The 19,225-nt window shown below is 37.8% G+C and overlaps 1 protein-coding gene across 7 annotated transcripts in view; it reads right to left on the reverse strand.

Moving 5' to 3' along the window:
- Positions 1-19,225, reverse strand: part of cabin1 (calcineurin binding protein 1) — a 56,103-nt gene continuing 36,878 nt past the window's right edge. For 6 of the 7 annotated variants that reach the window (XM_057831866.1, XM_057831870.1, XM_057831869.1 and 3 more), the window contains 5 exons: positions 17,065-17,139; positions 9,055-9,304; positions 6,636-6,803; positions 1,501-1,703; positions 1-1,439 (listed from right to left, as the gene is read on the reverse strand). In XM_057831866.1, coding sequence (XP_057687849.1) covers positions 1,296-1,439; positions 1,501-1,703; positions 6,636-6,803; positions 9,055-9,304; positions 17,065-17,139 — 840 coding nt within the window. In that variant the 3' untranslated portion in view covers positions 1-1,295. Of the gene's footprint in view, positions 1,440-1,500; positions 1,704-6,635; positions 6,804-9,054; positions 9,305-17,064; positions 17,140-17,587; positions 18,189-19,225 lie in introns of those variants that run through there. The other variant, XM_057831871.1, reaches the window with a different exon arrangement.

Below are 19,225 nucleotides of genomic sequence, written 5' to 3' on the forward strand. Positions count from 1 at the left end.
CGTTTATTGTATATATAGTACCTTAAGAAAATAAGGCTTGATTGAACTTTTAAATGCAATAATTAAAGTGTTTGATTATAAGCTTTTTTCCCCAATCAATATTTGCCCAAATCACAGAAAATACTTTGGCATAAACAGTAGCATGATTTTTAATACTGTATAATGGAAGATTTGATTTTACATGAAAATCTTTTGATACAAGATCAGGGGAAAAGAAGTGCTTACACATGCAGTAAGATGCCATTTAGTTGACACATCGTTTTGTTGACGAAGTTGTAACACGTCAGCATGCGTTGCTCGTCCCAACTTTGCCTTAACTGCAGCATTTTTCCATGTAATATAACATTTGGATGCGATTGAAGTACAGCAGTACAATGTTTAAAAATGTTCAAATAGATTTTTGGTTCAAAATCCACAATACTCTGAGGTTAGACATATCGCCTCTAAAGTGTGGTACATTTCCAAAAGCTCTGCAGAAAAATATCCCACACCTCAATGCAATGAGCATGAAATGAAATAAAAATACAAAAAGGTTTTTCTTGTCAAGACTTACAATTTACATTTTTTAATAATTTCATTCACTTTTCCCCCAAAAAAAAAAAAAACAACAACAGTAGACACAATTCTTTTTTTATAGAAAACAATCAGTAAAAAAACATTCCTTTGTCTTCCACTGAGAACGCAAATTTGCGACAAATTGACTGATAAAAAAGCCTAAGAATTTGACGACACCACTTCTGCATGCATGTTGAATTCTAGTCAATTTAGAAAAGGCTTTGGAATTATAAGCCAGCTTCACCTCCCAGCATTCATTCAAGATATTTGGATTCTGATATGTACAAAAATGTCATTTTTTAAAACATGATTCACATCAGTGCTGGTGACGGCTACAGATGCTCTCCCAAGAACGAACATAGTCTCGCAAGAACACGGGAAGTAAAAAGGAAAACACTTGAGTGCTCTACTGACCCAAATGTTGAGTGTAAACATTCCCGATGTGCTACAGGTTACGGCGTTATGAGGCGACTCTCTTAGTCGTCTACGTGTCCATTGAAATGTATCACAACTGGCATCTGTCCTCATCTCCAAAAGATGCGTGGCACAGACGTAACGAATGATGCATAAACGGATGTTGCCACCATGATATGCATAAGTGACACACGTGCTGAGACTAAAGCTACGGTGCACCACACAAGCTGGGCAATGCGGTGCCGTGGCTGTAGCCATTGAGAATAGACACGGAACAATTGCATCAATAAAAACTGAAGCTGCACTGACATGTACTTCAGCACCACTCAGATGTCCATGTAATCGTCCTCCTCGTCTGACTCGCTCTCTAGAGACGACTCCTGGCTTGACGTCTCCTGCACCTCGAGTGAGGGTTGGCTCAGATTGTCCTTCTTGACAGTGGCCGCGGACTGCGACGACAGGATGACGTTCTGCGTAGGGAAAGGACAGGAGGGGTCACGAGAAACCGAGCGGTGTGCAACCCAATCTTACCTTTAGCCTTTGTTTGGTTTCCTCCGAGATGCTGCCTTTGGGAGAAAGAAGAGTGGGCGTGGGTGGGGTCACTGTAATTTCCGGGGGGAACTTGGTGACAGTGGAGGGGATGAAGAGCTTTGGCATGTTCGGCGGGACGCGGGAGCGGATTCGACTGGCGTCTGGAAGCTTTGACAAATCACTGCTGGCATAGAGCTGCTGGTCTAGGGAAAAACATGCATGCGTTACAGTTGACATTATTATAAAATGATGGCCGTCTCTGAACTCTAATCCTTCGTTATTAGGGATATCCTGGATCTGATCGGAAATCATGCTTGAATATGTCATTTTCAGACGATTGGGACCGTGTGTAAAACATTAAATGTTTGTTCATAGACTTCACTATCAGTTGACGGGAATTGGGGCGCGGGGCCGCTCCTTAGGGGGCCGTTATTTTAAAAACGTCAATTCAAATATTTTCGAAACCAAAGCCGCTAGCGACCTAAAACCAAAACAGACACCTCCCCTAGGCATAAAAGGGTCTCCATGAGCAGTGGCATAAAAAAAAAAAATTAAAGTCGTTGCCTTTAAAATACCCTTTATTTTTTTTATTTTTATATATAAGTATAAAAAACTTCAAATGGCTATAAAATTCTCAGATTTTACGCGAGATGCACAAAAATCACCAAATCCAGAGATAATCACCTATATTATCAGGATCAATAGCAATATTTAACATTATCATATCAAGTTTTTGCCCAAAATAGCGACTCAATCTTTTTATTTTTATTTAGTGCAATTTTGACACAAGTTTTTTAAAGCTAATAAATCACTCAATTTTCACATCAGAAACTTAATACTTGAGGAAAGCATGCAGAATCATCGTAATTTTACTCAAGAAAAGTAAACTTTGCATTTTGCTATACACAATCACAACTTATTTAGGTTGAATTCCAATGTCACTATTGCCTCAGCACGTCTTTCCGGCTTCTCTGGCCCTTGTCGTTTTCAGATTGAAATGTTACATAAAACAAAACTCGTAAAAGCCGATTTTTTTTGTATGGATGCAGAAATGTCTAAATTACTAGTTTTTTTTGGCCGAAAAACGCTCAGTTGGTCGAAAATTACCAGATTATTTGAATGTAAAGTTATGCTATTGTGTATGGGTACAAAATCCAACATGGCAGCTATCATGAAACAAAGAGCTTTTTAAGTTGAAAATTCTTGTAAATAAATGCGTAAATCTGGAATTTCTATAGTTCAAAAGTTTGGGGCCCCAAACTTTTGAACTATAGAAATTCCAAAACCTTCCCATGATACATTACGATTCAAAAGTTTGGGGTCGCTTGGACCCCAAACTTTTGAACGGTAGTGTACGTAAAACAGTCTAGATTCTTTATCAAAAGCATAAAAATGGGCAGTTATTAATTTCACATAAATATTTCAAGCTAAAGTTACGCTAATTTTTTCAATCCATTTCATTCATTATCATTGTTCCAAAGTGCATGCATGGTGTTATTTTATATAGTTACCTTTAACCCTCAACCAAATCACTCTAAACACTCCTGCCTGCTCGTATGCACTAAAACCTTTTGTCCTGTTCCCAGCTAAGTCCGGCGTTAGATCCCAGTGTGTGTTTGAGTTTATCGAAGTGAAAGCTGCCGCGATGCTCAGCCTGGCCCGGCCCCCTACAGGAAGCCATAGCGCAATGTCTGTAAGAGCTGTCTCGTCATTAGATATATGTTACACAGACGTCTATATATTTACAGAGCCTGCAACAACTAATCGATTAATAAATTAGCTGCCAACGAATTTGATGATCAATTTTTGCCGGCAGATATGAGCAGTCCCGTGTGGCACCTTGTTTGTGTGTAATGTGAGGCTGCACGCGCACCAGTGATTAGAACGAGAGAGTTCACTGCTACACTCAGGTTTGGTTGCTGAATCAATAATATTACAAAGTGTGGAGAGTTAGATTGTCTTTTGTGTTGTTATATCCAGTGTGCCTCAGTCAGAGGTGAGTAAATGAAGCCAATTGTATTGTTTGTATTCTTTGTTGATGAGACGTAACTACTTAGTACAGAGTGCTAAGCTAATTAGCAATTATGCTAATCAGTGTCTTATGTGTCCATTTGACGAAGCATAAGCATATTAGCACTTCAGTTATTGTTAGATAGTAAAGTTGTTTCATTTCTTTTTTAGAAAGAAACCACACACAAAAACACTTTCATTTAACAGCTTAGTCTCCTTTCAACACATATTCCCACTGAAACCAAAATGTCATACAAGAGAGTGTGCTTTGAAATTGGATTTGGATTGTATAAATTAAAAAAAAAACTGTCAATCAGCAGCATTTTTTTTTTTTTTTAATGAACAGGACTTTTGCCTGATTTGTGTCCTGAGAAATTCTTTTTTAAAATGAATTAGAATAGAAGATTGGATGACTAACTTGTTTATATAATATATATATATAAATGATTAGGACTGTCAAACGATTAAAATTTTTAATCGAGTTAATCACAACTTAAAAATTAATTCATCGTAATTAATCGCGATTCAAACCATCTCTAAAATATGCCATATTTTTCTGTAAATTTTTGTTGGAATGGAAAGATAAGACACAAGACAGATATATACATACAACATACTGTACATAAGTACTGCATTTGTTTATTATAACAATAAATCCACAAGATGGCATTAACATTCTTTCTGTTAAAGCGATCCACGGATAGAAAGACTTGTAGTTCTTAAAGGATAAATGTTATAGTTACAAGTAATTTTATATTAAAACCCCATTTAATGTTTTCGTTTTAATGCAATTTGTACAATTTTCAATCAAGAGTTAATATAATAATAAGAAGAATAAAAATAACAATAATACGAATAGAGTGACCAAAGTCTGAGTAAGTTTTATCTGTATTTTGCATAGCTATTTTGATTGGGAATGCCAGTTCTCATTAAAGTTGCACCGATACCGATACCATTATCGGCAGGGGGCGCCGATTCGGCCCGAATTGGTGGTATCGGTATCGATGAGTACCAACATTTAGGGCGCCGATACCATCTACTGGCATCACTTTAGCGCAAATGAACTGGCCTCCCCACGTGGGCCAACTTCACAAATCCTGATGCATGACATCTGTATGTCTTTGTCTCGAAATTACCAAACGAAAATAACACCTTCGTCTTCAATATTAAAGATGTTCACTACAATGCATATCCGCGATGTTATGCTGCTTTTTAACATGGCATTCACAAACGATTAGCATGCTTAAGCTAACGCTTACTGTAGTAGCGCCGATGGGATCAGAAAGGTTAAGACCGTGAGAGACTAAGACAACTCATGGTTTCATGATGAACAATGAGTGGCAAATTAAGAGCGCCGTACTTCAAACTCGTCCTGTTTATGACAATCGATTGTCATATTATGCTGGTGTTGTGCAGTAATGAGCAGAAGTGACTTCTGTGGCCAGAAAACACTCAAGCGGCGCAGCGCTCACACTAGATATCATCAGATAGCAATCTAGATGTACTATGTTCGATCCCATGCCAACTCTCGCGCGCACATACTAGATATCATCAAATAGCAACCTAGATGTGCTATATTAGATCCCATGCCATTAGCTGCGTGAGCCCAAAGCGACGCGTAGTCCATATACTACATTGATGAATTAGAAACCGCCATGACTGAATGGAAGTTAAGCAGGCAAAATCAATCCATACCAGTGACTATAGATAATGCTGCAAATACTGTTAATTCAGCACATGTTACAGATGGACTCGGACCACAAATAGGATGTTTTGCTTATACGGTAAATATAGCTGCTAAGAGAGCTGCAGCAATCAACAGTGTGCCCCACTTTACAAACAGTAAAGAATGTTCTCAGCACTTACAGTATATACAAAATTTCTTCAGATCAGTAAGAAGTAAGCACATAAATATTATGCATTAAAATGCTTGTTTATATGATGGCACTGTTATTTTTGCTTGTTAGCAAAAAAATAAAAAAATAAAAATAACAGTTGTATTTTCTGTTTCAGAGCTTAAATGTATTGAATTGTACCAAAAATTGTACCGAACCGTGACTTAACTGTATCGTCGCATCCCTTATACGTACATATATATATATATATATATGTTTTTATTTATTTATTTTTTAAAAACAGAGTGGTATCGTATTGGTATCGGTATCGGCCGATACCGCACAGCCAGGTATCTGTATCGGGCCCAAAAAATGGTATCGGTGCAACACTAGTTCTCATTGCATAGTTGTTGCAAAAAACTGCGGGAAAATAGAGCCTCATTAATACAGATTGAAGTGATTTTCTTTTTGTGAACATTATTTTTTATGAGAGATATGAATAATATTTTTGTTGTGCTTTCACTAAATGATACTTATGTCTGTTGTGAAGGAGTTGCCGAAGTTTATGCCAATAAATGGCGTGGTCCAATGAACGCCTGTGTCCACTCGCCTTCATAACACATATATCTGTACATATCTTACCCAAAATACAACAAGAGACACATAATTGCCACTAAAAGAAAGTAAAATTACAGAAATATGTGTGGAGCACAAGTAGCACTATGCAACAGCATAAACGTCTCACAACTACTAATTCATAATAACATTAGTATGGAACGGCGCTGTCTCCAAGTGGCCGGTGGCATTCTCTTCACTCTCAATGTGTATAAACGGCGTCATTGTAATCTGTTTGAGGCAATGAGTGAGCTGGTCATTCCGTGCATGCGTTAATTGCGTCAAATATTTTAACGTGATTAATTTAAAAAAAAAATTACCGCCCGTTAACGCGATAAATTTGACAGCCCTAATATTTAAATGTAATTTGTTTGCAACCTTTTTTTGTTCTGCACAACTGATTGAATTGAAAAAAGAAATGATAATTTTTTTCCTTTATACATAATTATAATGTTGCTATAGCTTTGTTCAAATTGATGAAAAAAAAGACATTTAGACGGGCTTTCAAAACATTTCCAAAGTGCCGTACCAAGAAAATGTATTATTCATAAACAGCCAACATAACGTGTACGTGTTCTCAAGTTCTAAGTGCCTATTTGAGCACATTATTTAGAAAAAAAAAAAAAAAAGAAAAAAAAAAACAAAGGCGATCATGATACGCTTCCAATTACTGACCTGTACACTGTTGTGTGCTGCTGCTACAAGTAGCCGTTTCCTCACGGAATGAGCTGGCTGCTGCCGCTGCTTCCCGAGCGTGGGAGACGGACGCCATTTTCATCTGGTGACAGAGGTGGGATTCCTGCTGTCGGTACAAGAGTCCCTCTGTGGGCTCCTCACGCTCCTCTGGAGGGGGTAAGCGACAATAATAAAGTATTATAATCGAAAATTTGAACAAACGGATCAATTTGTATTGATTTCCTGGAAAGCTTTTATAAAGATTGCCCAAATTTTAACTCATTGACTGCCATTGGCGGCGAGCAACGTCCAATCCATTTAAACTGGAAAGGCTAGCTGTCTGCCAATAGTGAACCATGAATCCTGTAGTCATGTGTGTCTCACAGCTATGACTGGTGCACACCTATTATTTTGTTTATTCATGGCTGAAATTATTCATGGCTGAAAAGTGTCAAATAATTAGAATAGGAGGGAAGACTTTGTTTGAGTGCTACATAAATTCTGTAGATGCAGAGGTCTTGACTTTGGTCAGTTTGGTGAAGGTTTACATTGCCCTCTAGTGGCATCATTATACTGAAGCTGGGATTGAGAAGGAGGAAGCGCCATGGCGGTGCCGAAAGAGCACAGTCATTTGCGCTGAAACTGCTACTTGCGATATTTCCAGCTCCATGTGTTCCAAAGCGTTGCGCAAGATGTCCAACATAGGGATCTGACTAGTCGTCTGAGGAGCTCATAGTCGTCTGAGGAGCTCAGAGCTGAGGAACTGGAGCAAGGCTCCAACAAGGCAGAAGCCTAATTGCACACGTCCACAAGGAAGTGGGAAGCTTAGGCTGCAAAAGAGAACGGCTCTGCCACCGCGCACAGGCCGCAGATTGATGGTCACCCAGGAGTGGGCATGTGCCCGTATGATATTCTGACGGTATGATGACCTTAAGCCAAAATATCACGGTTTCAAGGTATTGAAATTACAGCTCCAAAATGTGTTACTTTAAGATATCTGGGTATAAAACAAAAAAAAAAAGTTTTCCATTGAACAAGGATTTTTATTTTTCAAAACCTATTAGCAAATTGGAAAATAAGTATAATGTTAAAGGGCCACTGAAGAGCTTTTCGGATTTCGCTCTTGAGTGTTTTACTCAGTTGAATTGTATTAAATGCATCATTCGCTGTCTCAAAAAGTCACATTAAAAAACAATAATAATAATTGACCGCATAGTTTTTGAGTTATGGCCATAGCAACACCATAGCAACGAGGGACGCGCCGTCCTGCCGACCGCTACCTCATGACGTAACTTCCAGGAAGCCTCGCCACCACTCTGAACACGGAAATATAGCACCATGCTATCCTCGCCATATATTGCAAACATTTTCTGGGTTTTACTTGCGGGATTCGTCATGCCATCTCGATGTGTAGCGATGAATTGCTCACAGGAAGACTCGATACTCTAGGAGTGGTCCAAAAAAACGTATCCTGCAAAGGTTTGGACCGTTTTTGTGAGCATGCATACAGGTCCCCAATCGGCTCATTGTTTTCATCATTTCAGCCACAACAGCTTTGAAAACCTACAACAATGCAACCTTGGTTTTACAAACACGTAAGTAGAGATCCTTAATGGCTTTTATGGTTCTAAAATGTAATGCACTTCTGTTGATAAACGAAGGGGGCTCCTACTGCCTGTTTGTTGAAGTGCGACATTTTTTGTTGTTGTTGCTGTTGCCCTGTCATAAGTAGATAGGTTTGCTGACAGGTCTACTCATGTGATTTTGTGTCAGGTGTTTTATTGTTAAAATGTGTTTTGTTTTGAACATAAGTGTTCATATGTGTGCTACAGCTTTACAAATTGTCCAAAGTGAAGAAAGGGAAAAGCTTCAAAAACCACAATTTCCTTGTTTGCTGTCTGTCAAGCTGAACAACTTCACGTTTAGTGAGGACAGAACACGTCAACTTAATAAAGTTAAAAATAAGATACTGTGTAGTACAATAAGGTTCAATAAGGTGTACATTTATCGAGTAAATGCATTAAGAACTATTATATTAAACTGACTTATAAACACTGCCTGTACCGTATCATAATATGCTCTCACAGCATACATGAAATAATTAGAATACAAGAAACCTCTAGAATCTTGCCCCCCCCCCCAACAAAAAAAAAAGAGAACAAATAAGTGTGGTTTGCAAATGGAACCTATTATTTAAAAAAGAAAGTTTAGTTTTTATTTGCAAACCACACTATTTTTTGGGGCATGATTCTACTGCCATAGTAGACTTAATATATTCTATCATGCTATTATGTAACAGCGCTGGCAAAGTCAACAGGCGCCCTCTGCTGGTCAACTCATGCACCATCTTAGAGTTCCAACTTTTCGAGTATACATACAAGTATTCTCTAAGTGAGGAAGCAATTGTAACTTGTTGGACCTGTATGTTGTAGGAAGGACAACGCTGTATCAGTCACCGGATGGCAAGCCATTTTCCTCTGCGTGTGCTGATCATGGAAGCCCGGCGTTTGAGGTCTGGGTAGCTTGCTCAAGGGCTCAAACATCACTTTAACGTGAGCGTCTTGGTTGGATAATGGATGGCATGCGGCATGGCTGAGCAGGGTGGCTGGGAAGAAGAGATCTCTGTGTTCCTTGGTATATTTCGGCGTAGTAGGGGTGTCACACATGGCCTAAAGAAGACAAAGCAAGATTGAAATTGAAAACCTGTTGGCCAAAATGAGCTGAAACTAGCAAGGCACATCAGTTTCCCAGGTCTGATTCCCTCCCTGGTAAATTCCTCAGTGTCCTTTAGATTCTGAAATTTAGAAGACCACTCACAAAACACAAGAGCTGCACAAACAACCTGTGACAACAGAGGGCCTGCTCCTACAGCTGCTGCCATGGCAACAGAGGAGCAGAGTTAGTAGGAATGAATACTTCTGCTCATTCTCCTTTTATGAGAATTTTAAGGAAAATTTGTATTATGAAGCCCGGGATCTTGTTTTGTTCAAATTCTGGGACACACTATTGTCGTCAACTATGGAAAATATTGCATACAATATGCAAGTTTACTGCTAACTAACTGCACGGGAAAAAACTATGTTAGGTGTGCCTTAAAGCAGTGTTTTTCAACCACTGTGAAAATCATCCACTTTCACCTAATTGCTCGAAAACATTTTTGAAAATGAATCCACAAATGTGCTGTTGCCGAGAGTCAGTGCTGTCCAATGGTCGATAATCATGTAATACTCCTAACCCTTTGCAGCAGGTGGCAACGGGTAGCTAATTACCGTAATTTTCGGACTATTACCCGCTACTTTTTTCCTTCCATTTATAATCCTGCTGCTTATAGACCAGTGCGGCTTATTTGTTGATTTATTTGGGATAATAGGTAACTGTCATAATTATGACATAACACTACCATTGGCATTACTGAATGCTTATAACAGCTGTCATTAAGTGTCATCTGGCAAATCATGTTAGTAACTGCATTTATGTCCAGCTCAGATCTTTAACATCCATTCAAAAGTGAGATAATTTACCGAATAAAACTAAATGACACCTGTTTTAAGCATTCATTAATGATCATGACAGTGTCATGTCATAATTATGATTGTGTAATGACAGTCTAATGTCGCCACAGTCAAATAAAGTGTTACAAAATACCATAACTAGCGATTATTAAACAACTAGAACAGTAACTGAAGAAATAATTAGCAAAGATCATGAATTTTGATTGTCATTTACATCTGTAGCGCTGCAATGCATGCTAGGACAACAACAGCGTTGACAGCAGGTGGCAGCAGAGGTTGACTGCCTCCCCCAAGGGAGCAGTAATGGCCAAAGGAAGTTTCTTGAAGCAATGAAGCCACTTGGTTCAAGCTTCATGGTGGTTCATTTGGTCTTATGACAGTCGAATGATGTCGGTCTTAAATAAAGTGTTACCGGTTAATATGTTTTGGTGTAAATATCCCATAATACAGTGAGGACAGCTGCGCCAGGTGCATCAGGTGCGCCTTATAGTGCAAAAATTACGATACTTTGTTTAGTGATGCGTCAGGTGCAGGTGACAGTAACATTAGAAGCTAGCAAAGCTTTAATGATGACAGTGATGGAAGGGTTTTTGAAAAGGAAAGATGCTAACTCAAAACTGAACACTGGACAAAATTCAGACCAAGATAAGGGCTCAAGTATTAGTGACGGTCTAAAGAAACGAAAGAGCGTTTCCTCTGGCATTAGGCAATATATAGAACGCTATCTTTCATTGGGATTTACCTAAAACAAACAAACAAAAAAAACAACTGGACGTAGCGGGATTAATTTTCACCCGGTACGCGATACCAACTCCACAACAACAGGCCTACAGTATGTGTCAGAATGAGTGAGTAAGAGTATGATTATAAAATAGGTCTTTCTTTGTGTTAGTTTGATTTCTATTCAATACATGACTTTATATCGTTAATATTGGCTAATAAAATTCTTTTTTTGCTGGCGGTGTGCCTTGGGACTTTTATAAGGAAAAAAATGTGTGCCTTTGCTCAAAAAAGTTTGAAAAACACTGCCTTAAAGTATATATAAAGATTTGTCGCTAATTAAGTCAAATGTTGTCGATAAAGCTATCGAAACTTTCACAGATATGAAATTGGATCAGTTTTTTCCTAAATTGTTTAAAGGCAGAGTTTTAAAGTGTGTAAACTTCTGAGTTTGAAGAAAGTAATTAAATGAACGAATATAAATGCTTTTGGTAAACTAGTTGGTGTAGAAGAGGAACAGTTAGTCTGATTTCATTTCAGAGTTAAAAAGGGAAAATGGTATGCATCAATAATTGAGCAATTACAAAAACTACAATACAAAAAAACAAACAAAAACATTTCCATTACCTGAAATAAAAACAACTAAAAAATAACTGCTAAAAAAACCTGAAACAGAGTCGTGTGTTCACAAAACTAAAATGCATTGAAATTTAAGATACTAATCCATTTGTTTATTTTTATTTTTATTATTATTATTATTATTTAAACATGTCAAAATGACAATTGACTAAATACATGTTTTTTCCCTGCCTTGTTGAGTTTTATTATTTAATTCTTTTTTATAACTGCACATGATAAATAACAAAAAATATGAAAAACTAATACTAAAAACTAAAACTAATTAAAACTAAACTCAAATTCAGAGTTACAAGAAAAATATAAAACTAACAACACCTCGGCGTTTAGGTGAGAATGGAATTTTTTCGGGGCCGTTTGAAAAATTCCATGCGTTGCGGGAAAATTCCGGTCGTTTCTATATTTGAACAGTGCCGATCGGTTAAACCAGGGGTCCCAAACCTTTTTTGCACCACGGACCGGTGTGATTTGGGTCTTTTTTTCACGGATTGCTGTTCTGTCAAATTTTGCACCCTTACAAAATTTTGCTCCCAAAGCTTTTGTGGCGGTGAAAAAAGCCCTCTTTTATATTCAGTTGGTATCTCAATGTTAACCAACGGTGCTAAAAACAAACTATTTACATCATAAACATACATGTGCAACACAAAAATGGCGTAAATTAATGCTTAACGACACTGCGAAGTCGTTAAGTGAGAGGGCTGCGTGCAGTTGTTGTGGGCAGCTAACATGGCAAACATAAGTTAATATTCCTTTCTTTAAAAAAAAGTTTGTAGTGTGTACTTTTGGAACCGCTGCATTTCCGGTCATTTTTAACGTTACGCACATGCCAAATCTGTCAGAACACCGGTAATGTGTGGTAGAAAAATAAAGCAAATATAAAATAACATTTGTTTTTAGCACCGTCGTGTTAAGTGCAGGGAAAATACAACTCATCCGCTGAATCAGTGGGAGTCCTGAGCATGTTTCATTGAGACGAGATGGGAGAGTGAGAGAAGCCCGCTTCACAATGATACGATGTTGGAAATTGTAGCACAGTTTTCATTGCTCTCATAGCGATGTCAGGATATTCCGAAATGACTTTAATCCAGAACCTCGGTAGAGTTGTTGTCTTAAATGTACGTTTAAGGTCGCCGTGATTTGCGATCTGCAAAGAAATGCTCGAATTACGGTTTATTCACATACGGGTCACGAATCCACTCCTTCGCAGTTCGTTGGTCTTTAGTGATTGGGAAGTAGCACAGATTTTGTTTTCTCTGAGGTTGTAGGCTTATCTTCTGGCTCGTCAAGTTCCCTTTTCCCCGTAAAAATCTGCCCAAAGACGTCTGTTTTTCTGTCATTCTAGTGTGGGGGCTAATTATTTCCGGGAACAAATGTGATGCTCCCGCCCTACGTCATACATCATTATCGAGGACAAGATGCGCACATAGATATACAAAACAAATGTACTGCTAGCAGTCCAATCAATGGATTTCTATGGCAACATTCTATCCTGTAGTATTGTATCTAGAGTAGACAGGGATATTGGTGTGTTAAGGGGCACACGCCAAAGTTAATTTGGCCAGAATGCAGTCGTTAATAAATTATTGTTTCTGTGCGGCCGGTAGCAAATGCGCCACGGTCCGGTTGGGGACCCCTGGGTTAAATGGTTCGGGCTGTGCGGTGCACCGAAAAAACGCGGAGAACAAGATGTTTAAGAATAATTATAATAACAAGAGAACAACACTATCTTGGCCTTTGCAAAGCAAAACACTAGATAACTAATTAAAACTAAATAAGAGAACAAAAATTCAAAACCAAACTATAATGAAAAAAAAAAACCCTAACTATTATAACCTTGTTTCCCATCATTGGCACAGTGGAGTTTATCCCTGAGTAAAACTGAAAAAGGTTACCGGTATTTACAGATATTGAGAGTGTCTGAAATCAGATTAGAGCAACTGTGGTTGCTGTTCAAACAGAGAAAATAAAAATCCAGCCAATGCTCATTCTCAGTTCTACACAAGCACCTCGGCACTTTGTACTTGTGTGGGCTTGAAAGAATGTTTGAATGTGGAAAAGAAACGCGCACAGAGTTTTCATGTTGGGGCCTGGAGCGCAGAGGTGTCTCCTCACATTTGCTATTGCACAATGTGAGCAGGCGGCACAAGGACTCCACACACCCAGTTGTTAGATTAGGCTGCAGGAATAGGAGGCAGCTTCATGCACTTTTTTACAAGGCGTGTTGAACAGGAATCACAGGAAATGTGCAGATCAAATAAGGCACTGACATTGGGTTTTTTCCTTAACTAAACCAACCAGAAACATTCAATTTCTATTACATTTTTACAAAATTAATTTCATGGAGTGATGTTTCATTTATGACCAGATTGTTTGCTAAATGACACATGTACACTGCAGGACAACCACTACTGCGCTGAGATCAACGCAATAATGGGAACCCGTGAGAACGGTAGAAGCGCCGAAAGGGAAATTCACTGAGTTATATTTAGCACCGACATCTACGTGAATAGGTCTGAGGATCACAAAATTATTAATACATTTGGTACATTTTACCTCTTGATGCACAAGATCAAACAATAACTTGTAATCCGGCAAATATTTTTGAAGAAAACTGATGTTACTACTATCACTGTAAAACTATATACTACAATGGAAAAGTTTTTTTTTTTTTTTTGAGTGTAGATGTGGGAATTTTTCAAACACGGAAAACCCTTGTCCAAATACATGATGAGGGTACATGATTCTCTTAGCGGGAGGGAAGACAATGCACCATCAATAAACACTTCCCACTGAAATTTATACAGTGTATCACAAAAGTGAGTACACCCCTCGCATTTCTGCAGATATTTAAGTATATCTTTTCATGGGACAACACTGACAAAATGATACTTTGACACAATGAAAAGTAGTCTGTGTGCAGCTTATATAATAGAGTTAATTTATTTTCCCCTCAAAATAACTCAAAATATAGCCATTAATATCTAAACCCCTGGCAACAAAAGTGAGTACACTGCATGGGAACTACGTACATCCCTAAATGTCCAAATTGAGTACTGCTTGTCATTTTCCTCCAAAATGTCAAATGACTAGTTACAGGAGTGCTGTCAGCATTGCTGCAGAGATTGAAGAGGTGGGGGGTCAGCCTGTTAGTGCTCAGGCCATACGCCGTACTCTACATCAAATTGGTTTGCATGGTTGTCACCTCAGGCGGAAGCCTCTTCTGAAGACGATACACAAGAAAGCCCACAAACTGTTTGCTGAAGACATGTCAACAAAGCACCTGGATTACTGGAACCATCTCCTATTTGATGAGACGAAGATTAATTTGTTTGGTTCCGATGGTCTCAAGCATGTGTGGTGGCGACCAGGTGAGGAGTACAAAGCTACAATGCCTACAGTCAAGCATGGTGGTGGGAATGCACCCCCACCGCTTCAATCTCTGCAGCAATGCTGACAATGCTAGCTAAATTAACTCTATTATATAAGCTGCACACAGACTACTTTTCATTGTGTCCATCCGTCCGTCCGTCCGTCCGTCCATCCATTATCTTTCAAAGTGTCATTTTGTCAGTTCTGTCCCATGAACAGATATACTGTACTTAACTATCTGCAGAAATGCGAGGGGTGTACTCACTTTTGTGATACACTGTACTTCTAGGTAATACATGTGGTTAGGCATGTGCTGGTTACTGGTTTCAAGGTTTACCGTGGTGACCATCATCCGTCACTTTATACAAAATTTAAGGTAAGTAAACGCTCTCAGGAACATTTCCCACCAGCTACGAGAGTTCACTCCAGCGTGTTTCGTGTGTCTAGAGATGGTAAAACAAACACTATAACATAAGCTTGTTAACGAAGCTGTTAACGTGGCTAGTTAGCATGCCCAGGTGGCTAACTAGTTTTCTCTCTAATAGCGTACTTTTGTAAAGTCTTACGCCATTGTAAACATCCGTTCAAAATGACATTTTTATAATACAGCCTGTGGTGATTTTTTTGTATGATGTGTAAATAATGATACGAGTCATACACATGTGCTGTCCCTTGCTGTCACTCTCCATTAATATTCAACTAAGTAGTATTAATAGTAGTAGTGGTATATTAACCCAGAAAAGGTGAACATACTCACATTCCTGCATCATAACTCGGACAGAGAGAAATATGTAGAAAATGAGCAAGTCTCAAAAATTGCTTTAAAGTCAGTGAAGTGTCTGCAGTACATATACTAGTATATATTAAAGTGTTTTTGCTTTTATGGAAAACAGTTATTTTTGTTCTAATGTTTAGCAACTTGAGCTGTGACTGCCGGTTTAGTCTATAAATTTTAACTTCATTTAAAGATTTTAGTTATTTTTTATTTTATTTATTTTAACATTATATTCATGTTGATGTTCCAGTTTGCAAATATGTTGTGAAAAATAAAAGAAAAATCCTGTTCAATGGAAAAAAAAAACCCCATACATAACACATTTTAGAGCTAGAATTGAATTACCGTGAAACCGCAGTATTTTTGCCTAAAGTTATCATACCGTCAAAATCTCATACCGGCACTACCCTACATGTGGTAATATTAACAAGTGAACTGCAGCGGTCCAACAATGTTTTTGTGATTTGAGGTATATTTGCTGTCCGAAATGTGCGTTCTAGAGGTGCAACAATTAATAGATTAATCGACATCGACAAGACACGTTTTCAGCGCATCACTGCTGCGTCATCATCATGAAAACAACACTGGTTGCAGCCCTAGGGCATTCATTCATCCAGTAAAATTAAAAAGTCTTTAAGGGCGCCATATGTAAGAAATCCACTCCAGTAGTTCAATTAAATGGCCCTAGTATTTCAATTCACATAAAAAAAAGCCTACATTTTCCCATTTTTAAAAGTCGATTGTCAGCCCGTAAATGTTATTGTTTTGACTAGGTTTTTCTACGGCTATCCCGCTCTCCACCAGTCAGCCAATTGCAAGATCAGATTTGTGTCTGCATCCAGAATGCACAACCTCGGTAATCTGTAGGCTAATTAAACTCAGACTACTACAAGTTTTACTAACATTCTGAATTTGCAATGTCGCCTACCACAAGAGCAAAAAAAAAAAAAAAAAAAACTCAAATCAGAAAAAATACAAGGATATGCATTCAAAATGCCTTTGATCAATGGAGACAACAGAAAATGAAGCAAAAAACTGACGGTAGACTACAAATGTTGATGTGCTTTTGATTTGCTTGTTTCAGCAGAAACCTCATTGGTTAAACTGTCTGGGCTAGATCAGTTGGAACAAAAATCTGTGCCCACAGCAGCTCTTAAGGAATGATTTGAACATCTTCAATGAAACTCAATCCTTAATTATACCCCCCCCCCCCCCCCCAAAAAAAAAAAAAAAAAAAAACGGTGTTCTGAAGTATTCTTTGAGTAATTGCTGTAAAATAAGAACCATTGCTTTAAAAGTTCAACGAAACTAGTCACCACAGGTATTACAGTATAACGTTTTGGTGTGAATTTAGGACCTGTGTGAATGTTCACCCTGAGGGAGTGCGATGATGCAGTAAGAGATGAGCTGGATGTACCTGTCGTTGAGCGGAAGTAGCCATCTGTATTTGGCAAAACTTAACAGCCTGGTCCAGGGCCACATCTTCATCAACCTGAAACATGAAGAGTGACAACAGCCAAATTAGGTAGGGAAATGCATTTAGATTGCCTTTTCAGAGCTATTTCACGTTACCCATTCTTACACGTGGTAAATGGACTAAATACAAATATGCTATGGTTTTTCGAAAAAGCATAAGTTTCAAAATAGTAGTTTTCTCAGAGTAAAAGTATGGTGAGGAACCATTTGCAGAAGGTGCTTGTGAGTGGATGTTGAGAATGCGGGTTTTGTTGCATTGAGCAATTGTGCAATTATATGTGCATAATTGTGATCAAATAGTTTAGCTATTGCATCCCTTTCTGCAGGTTTGGGGGCTTTAACATACACTATGAGCAATCCCCAAATGGTGTTTTTTTTATTTTTTTATTTTTGGGGGAGTTGTTTTGTGTTGCCAAATGCTAAGTTTGCATGTATCACTCTCCTACATTAAATAATTTCTAACCTTGTTTTTTTTTTTTTTTTTTACTTTTAAGGTATTCAGGTTCTTAGCTAGTTATCTTTTTCCTTCCGGCTATTTCCTTCAGGGGTCACCACAGAATAATACCATAAAAATATTACATAATATAAAACAATTGTGATAGCTTCAAACGGGTGACATTTTGTGTATTTAACCACTACAAAAATAATTTGCACTATAATTAAAAATAACAAACTGCATGAAGCACAAACTCTGATAAAAGTGTCTTTTTGTATCTGCAATAAAGGCCAGACTCTTGAGTATCAATGGATATACTGTATTTCAATCTGATCTGTCCATGAAAAACGGAGGAGTTTCCAATTTTTGTTGGTGTCCTCACCAAGAAGAAGAACAACAAAGTGAACAAGAACTTGAGACCTCCCTCCAGGCAGTCTAAAAACACTCATTATGGGCAATGAAAATCCAGTCCCATTAAACTTGGAGGGTTGTTCTCTTTGTCCTCTCGCTCCCTTCTGGCTACTGCCTTCCCACTTCAGTACTATGGCAGTGACACAGTCATTTCTGTGGGGCCAATATTGATCTGCAGCTCAATAATCTTGTTCAGGCTGTTCTATGGCCACACTACCCTGCAGTCAGACAAATGTAAAATTCATATAAATGATACATCCTCATTGTGATTATGCGTAAATGAATTTGTTTTATGATGATTAAAAAAACATGGTTTTTTTTTTTTTTTTTTTTTTTTTACACAGAGACAAACTATTTGCACAAAGAAAAACACTATAGATATGCATTTGTGCTGCAACGATTAATAGATGAAATCGAGTACTTCGATTATAAAAACTCCCCGAATTCAAGTTTGCCGTTTCAATAATTCGTTTGATTACGAATTGCATTGAGAAAATATACAGCCCCCTGGTGGCACAGTGAATATGACATAACTTTTCTAAAATGGCTTAATCCAGCTTCCCGCAACATAAGGCTGTAATTCTTTTTTGGAGCTAAATGTGTCTTTATGCATTTGTAATTTAGTTTAGAGTTAAATTTATAAGTTTTTTGTCGGAATATGTGTTTTATAGCTGCAGCTATCGATTATTTTATTAGTCGATTAATCTATCAACTAGTTCGAATAATCTAGGAATCGGATTAGGAACATTTATTGCGTTGCAGAATAAATTCTAGATGTTAAACAAAGGCTTGCTATGATTGCACTTTTAAAAGAGAATACAAAATAAAATTCTCGAGTGTTTCTTCAAACTATGCAGATTTGCACTTTCATTTAAAAATAAACTAAAAAACCTGAGTTTATCCTCAAACGGTATTAAAAAAAAAAAGGTCCAAGTACAAAAAGAGAATAATTGGCTAACTTGCATAGCAAAAGTTCACAAGCTTAAATGCTATAAAATGCTTTTTTTTTTTTTTTTTTTTTGACAATGCTTCTAACAAATCGTTTAAACACATATTCCCACCAAAAATGGCTAAATATGTCAAAAAACTAAATTACCAATGCATAAACAAACATACCTTAAGTTGGTCTTAACCGGGAGCAGTTCGATTCAGCCATGTTAAATGAGTTATGTCATATTCACTGTTTCCACTAAAGGGTAGTGTAGCCAACCAAATCAATAAAACTAACTGCAAACACTTTCAAAACAAACCATTA

The sequence above is a fragment of the Corythoichthys intestinalis genome, chromosome 3 (assembly GCF_030265065.1).
Source record: "Corythoichthys intestinalis isolate RoL2023-P3 chromosome 3, ASM3026506v1, whole genome shotgun sequence".
NCBI classification, from domain to species: Eukaryota; Metazoa; Chordata; class Actinopteri; order Syngnathiformes; family Syngnathidae; genus Corythoichthys; species Corythoichthys intestinalis.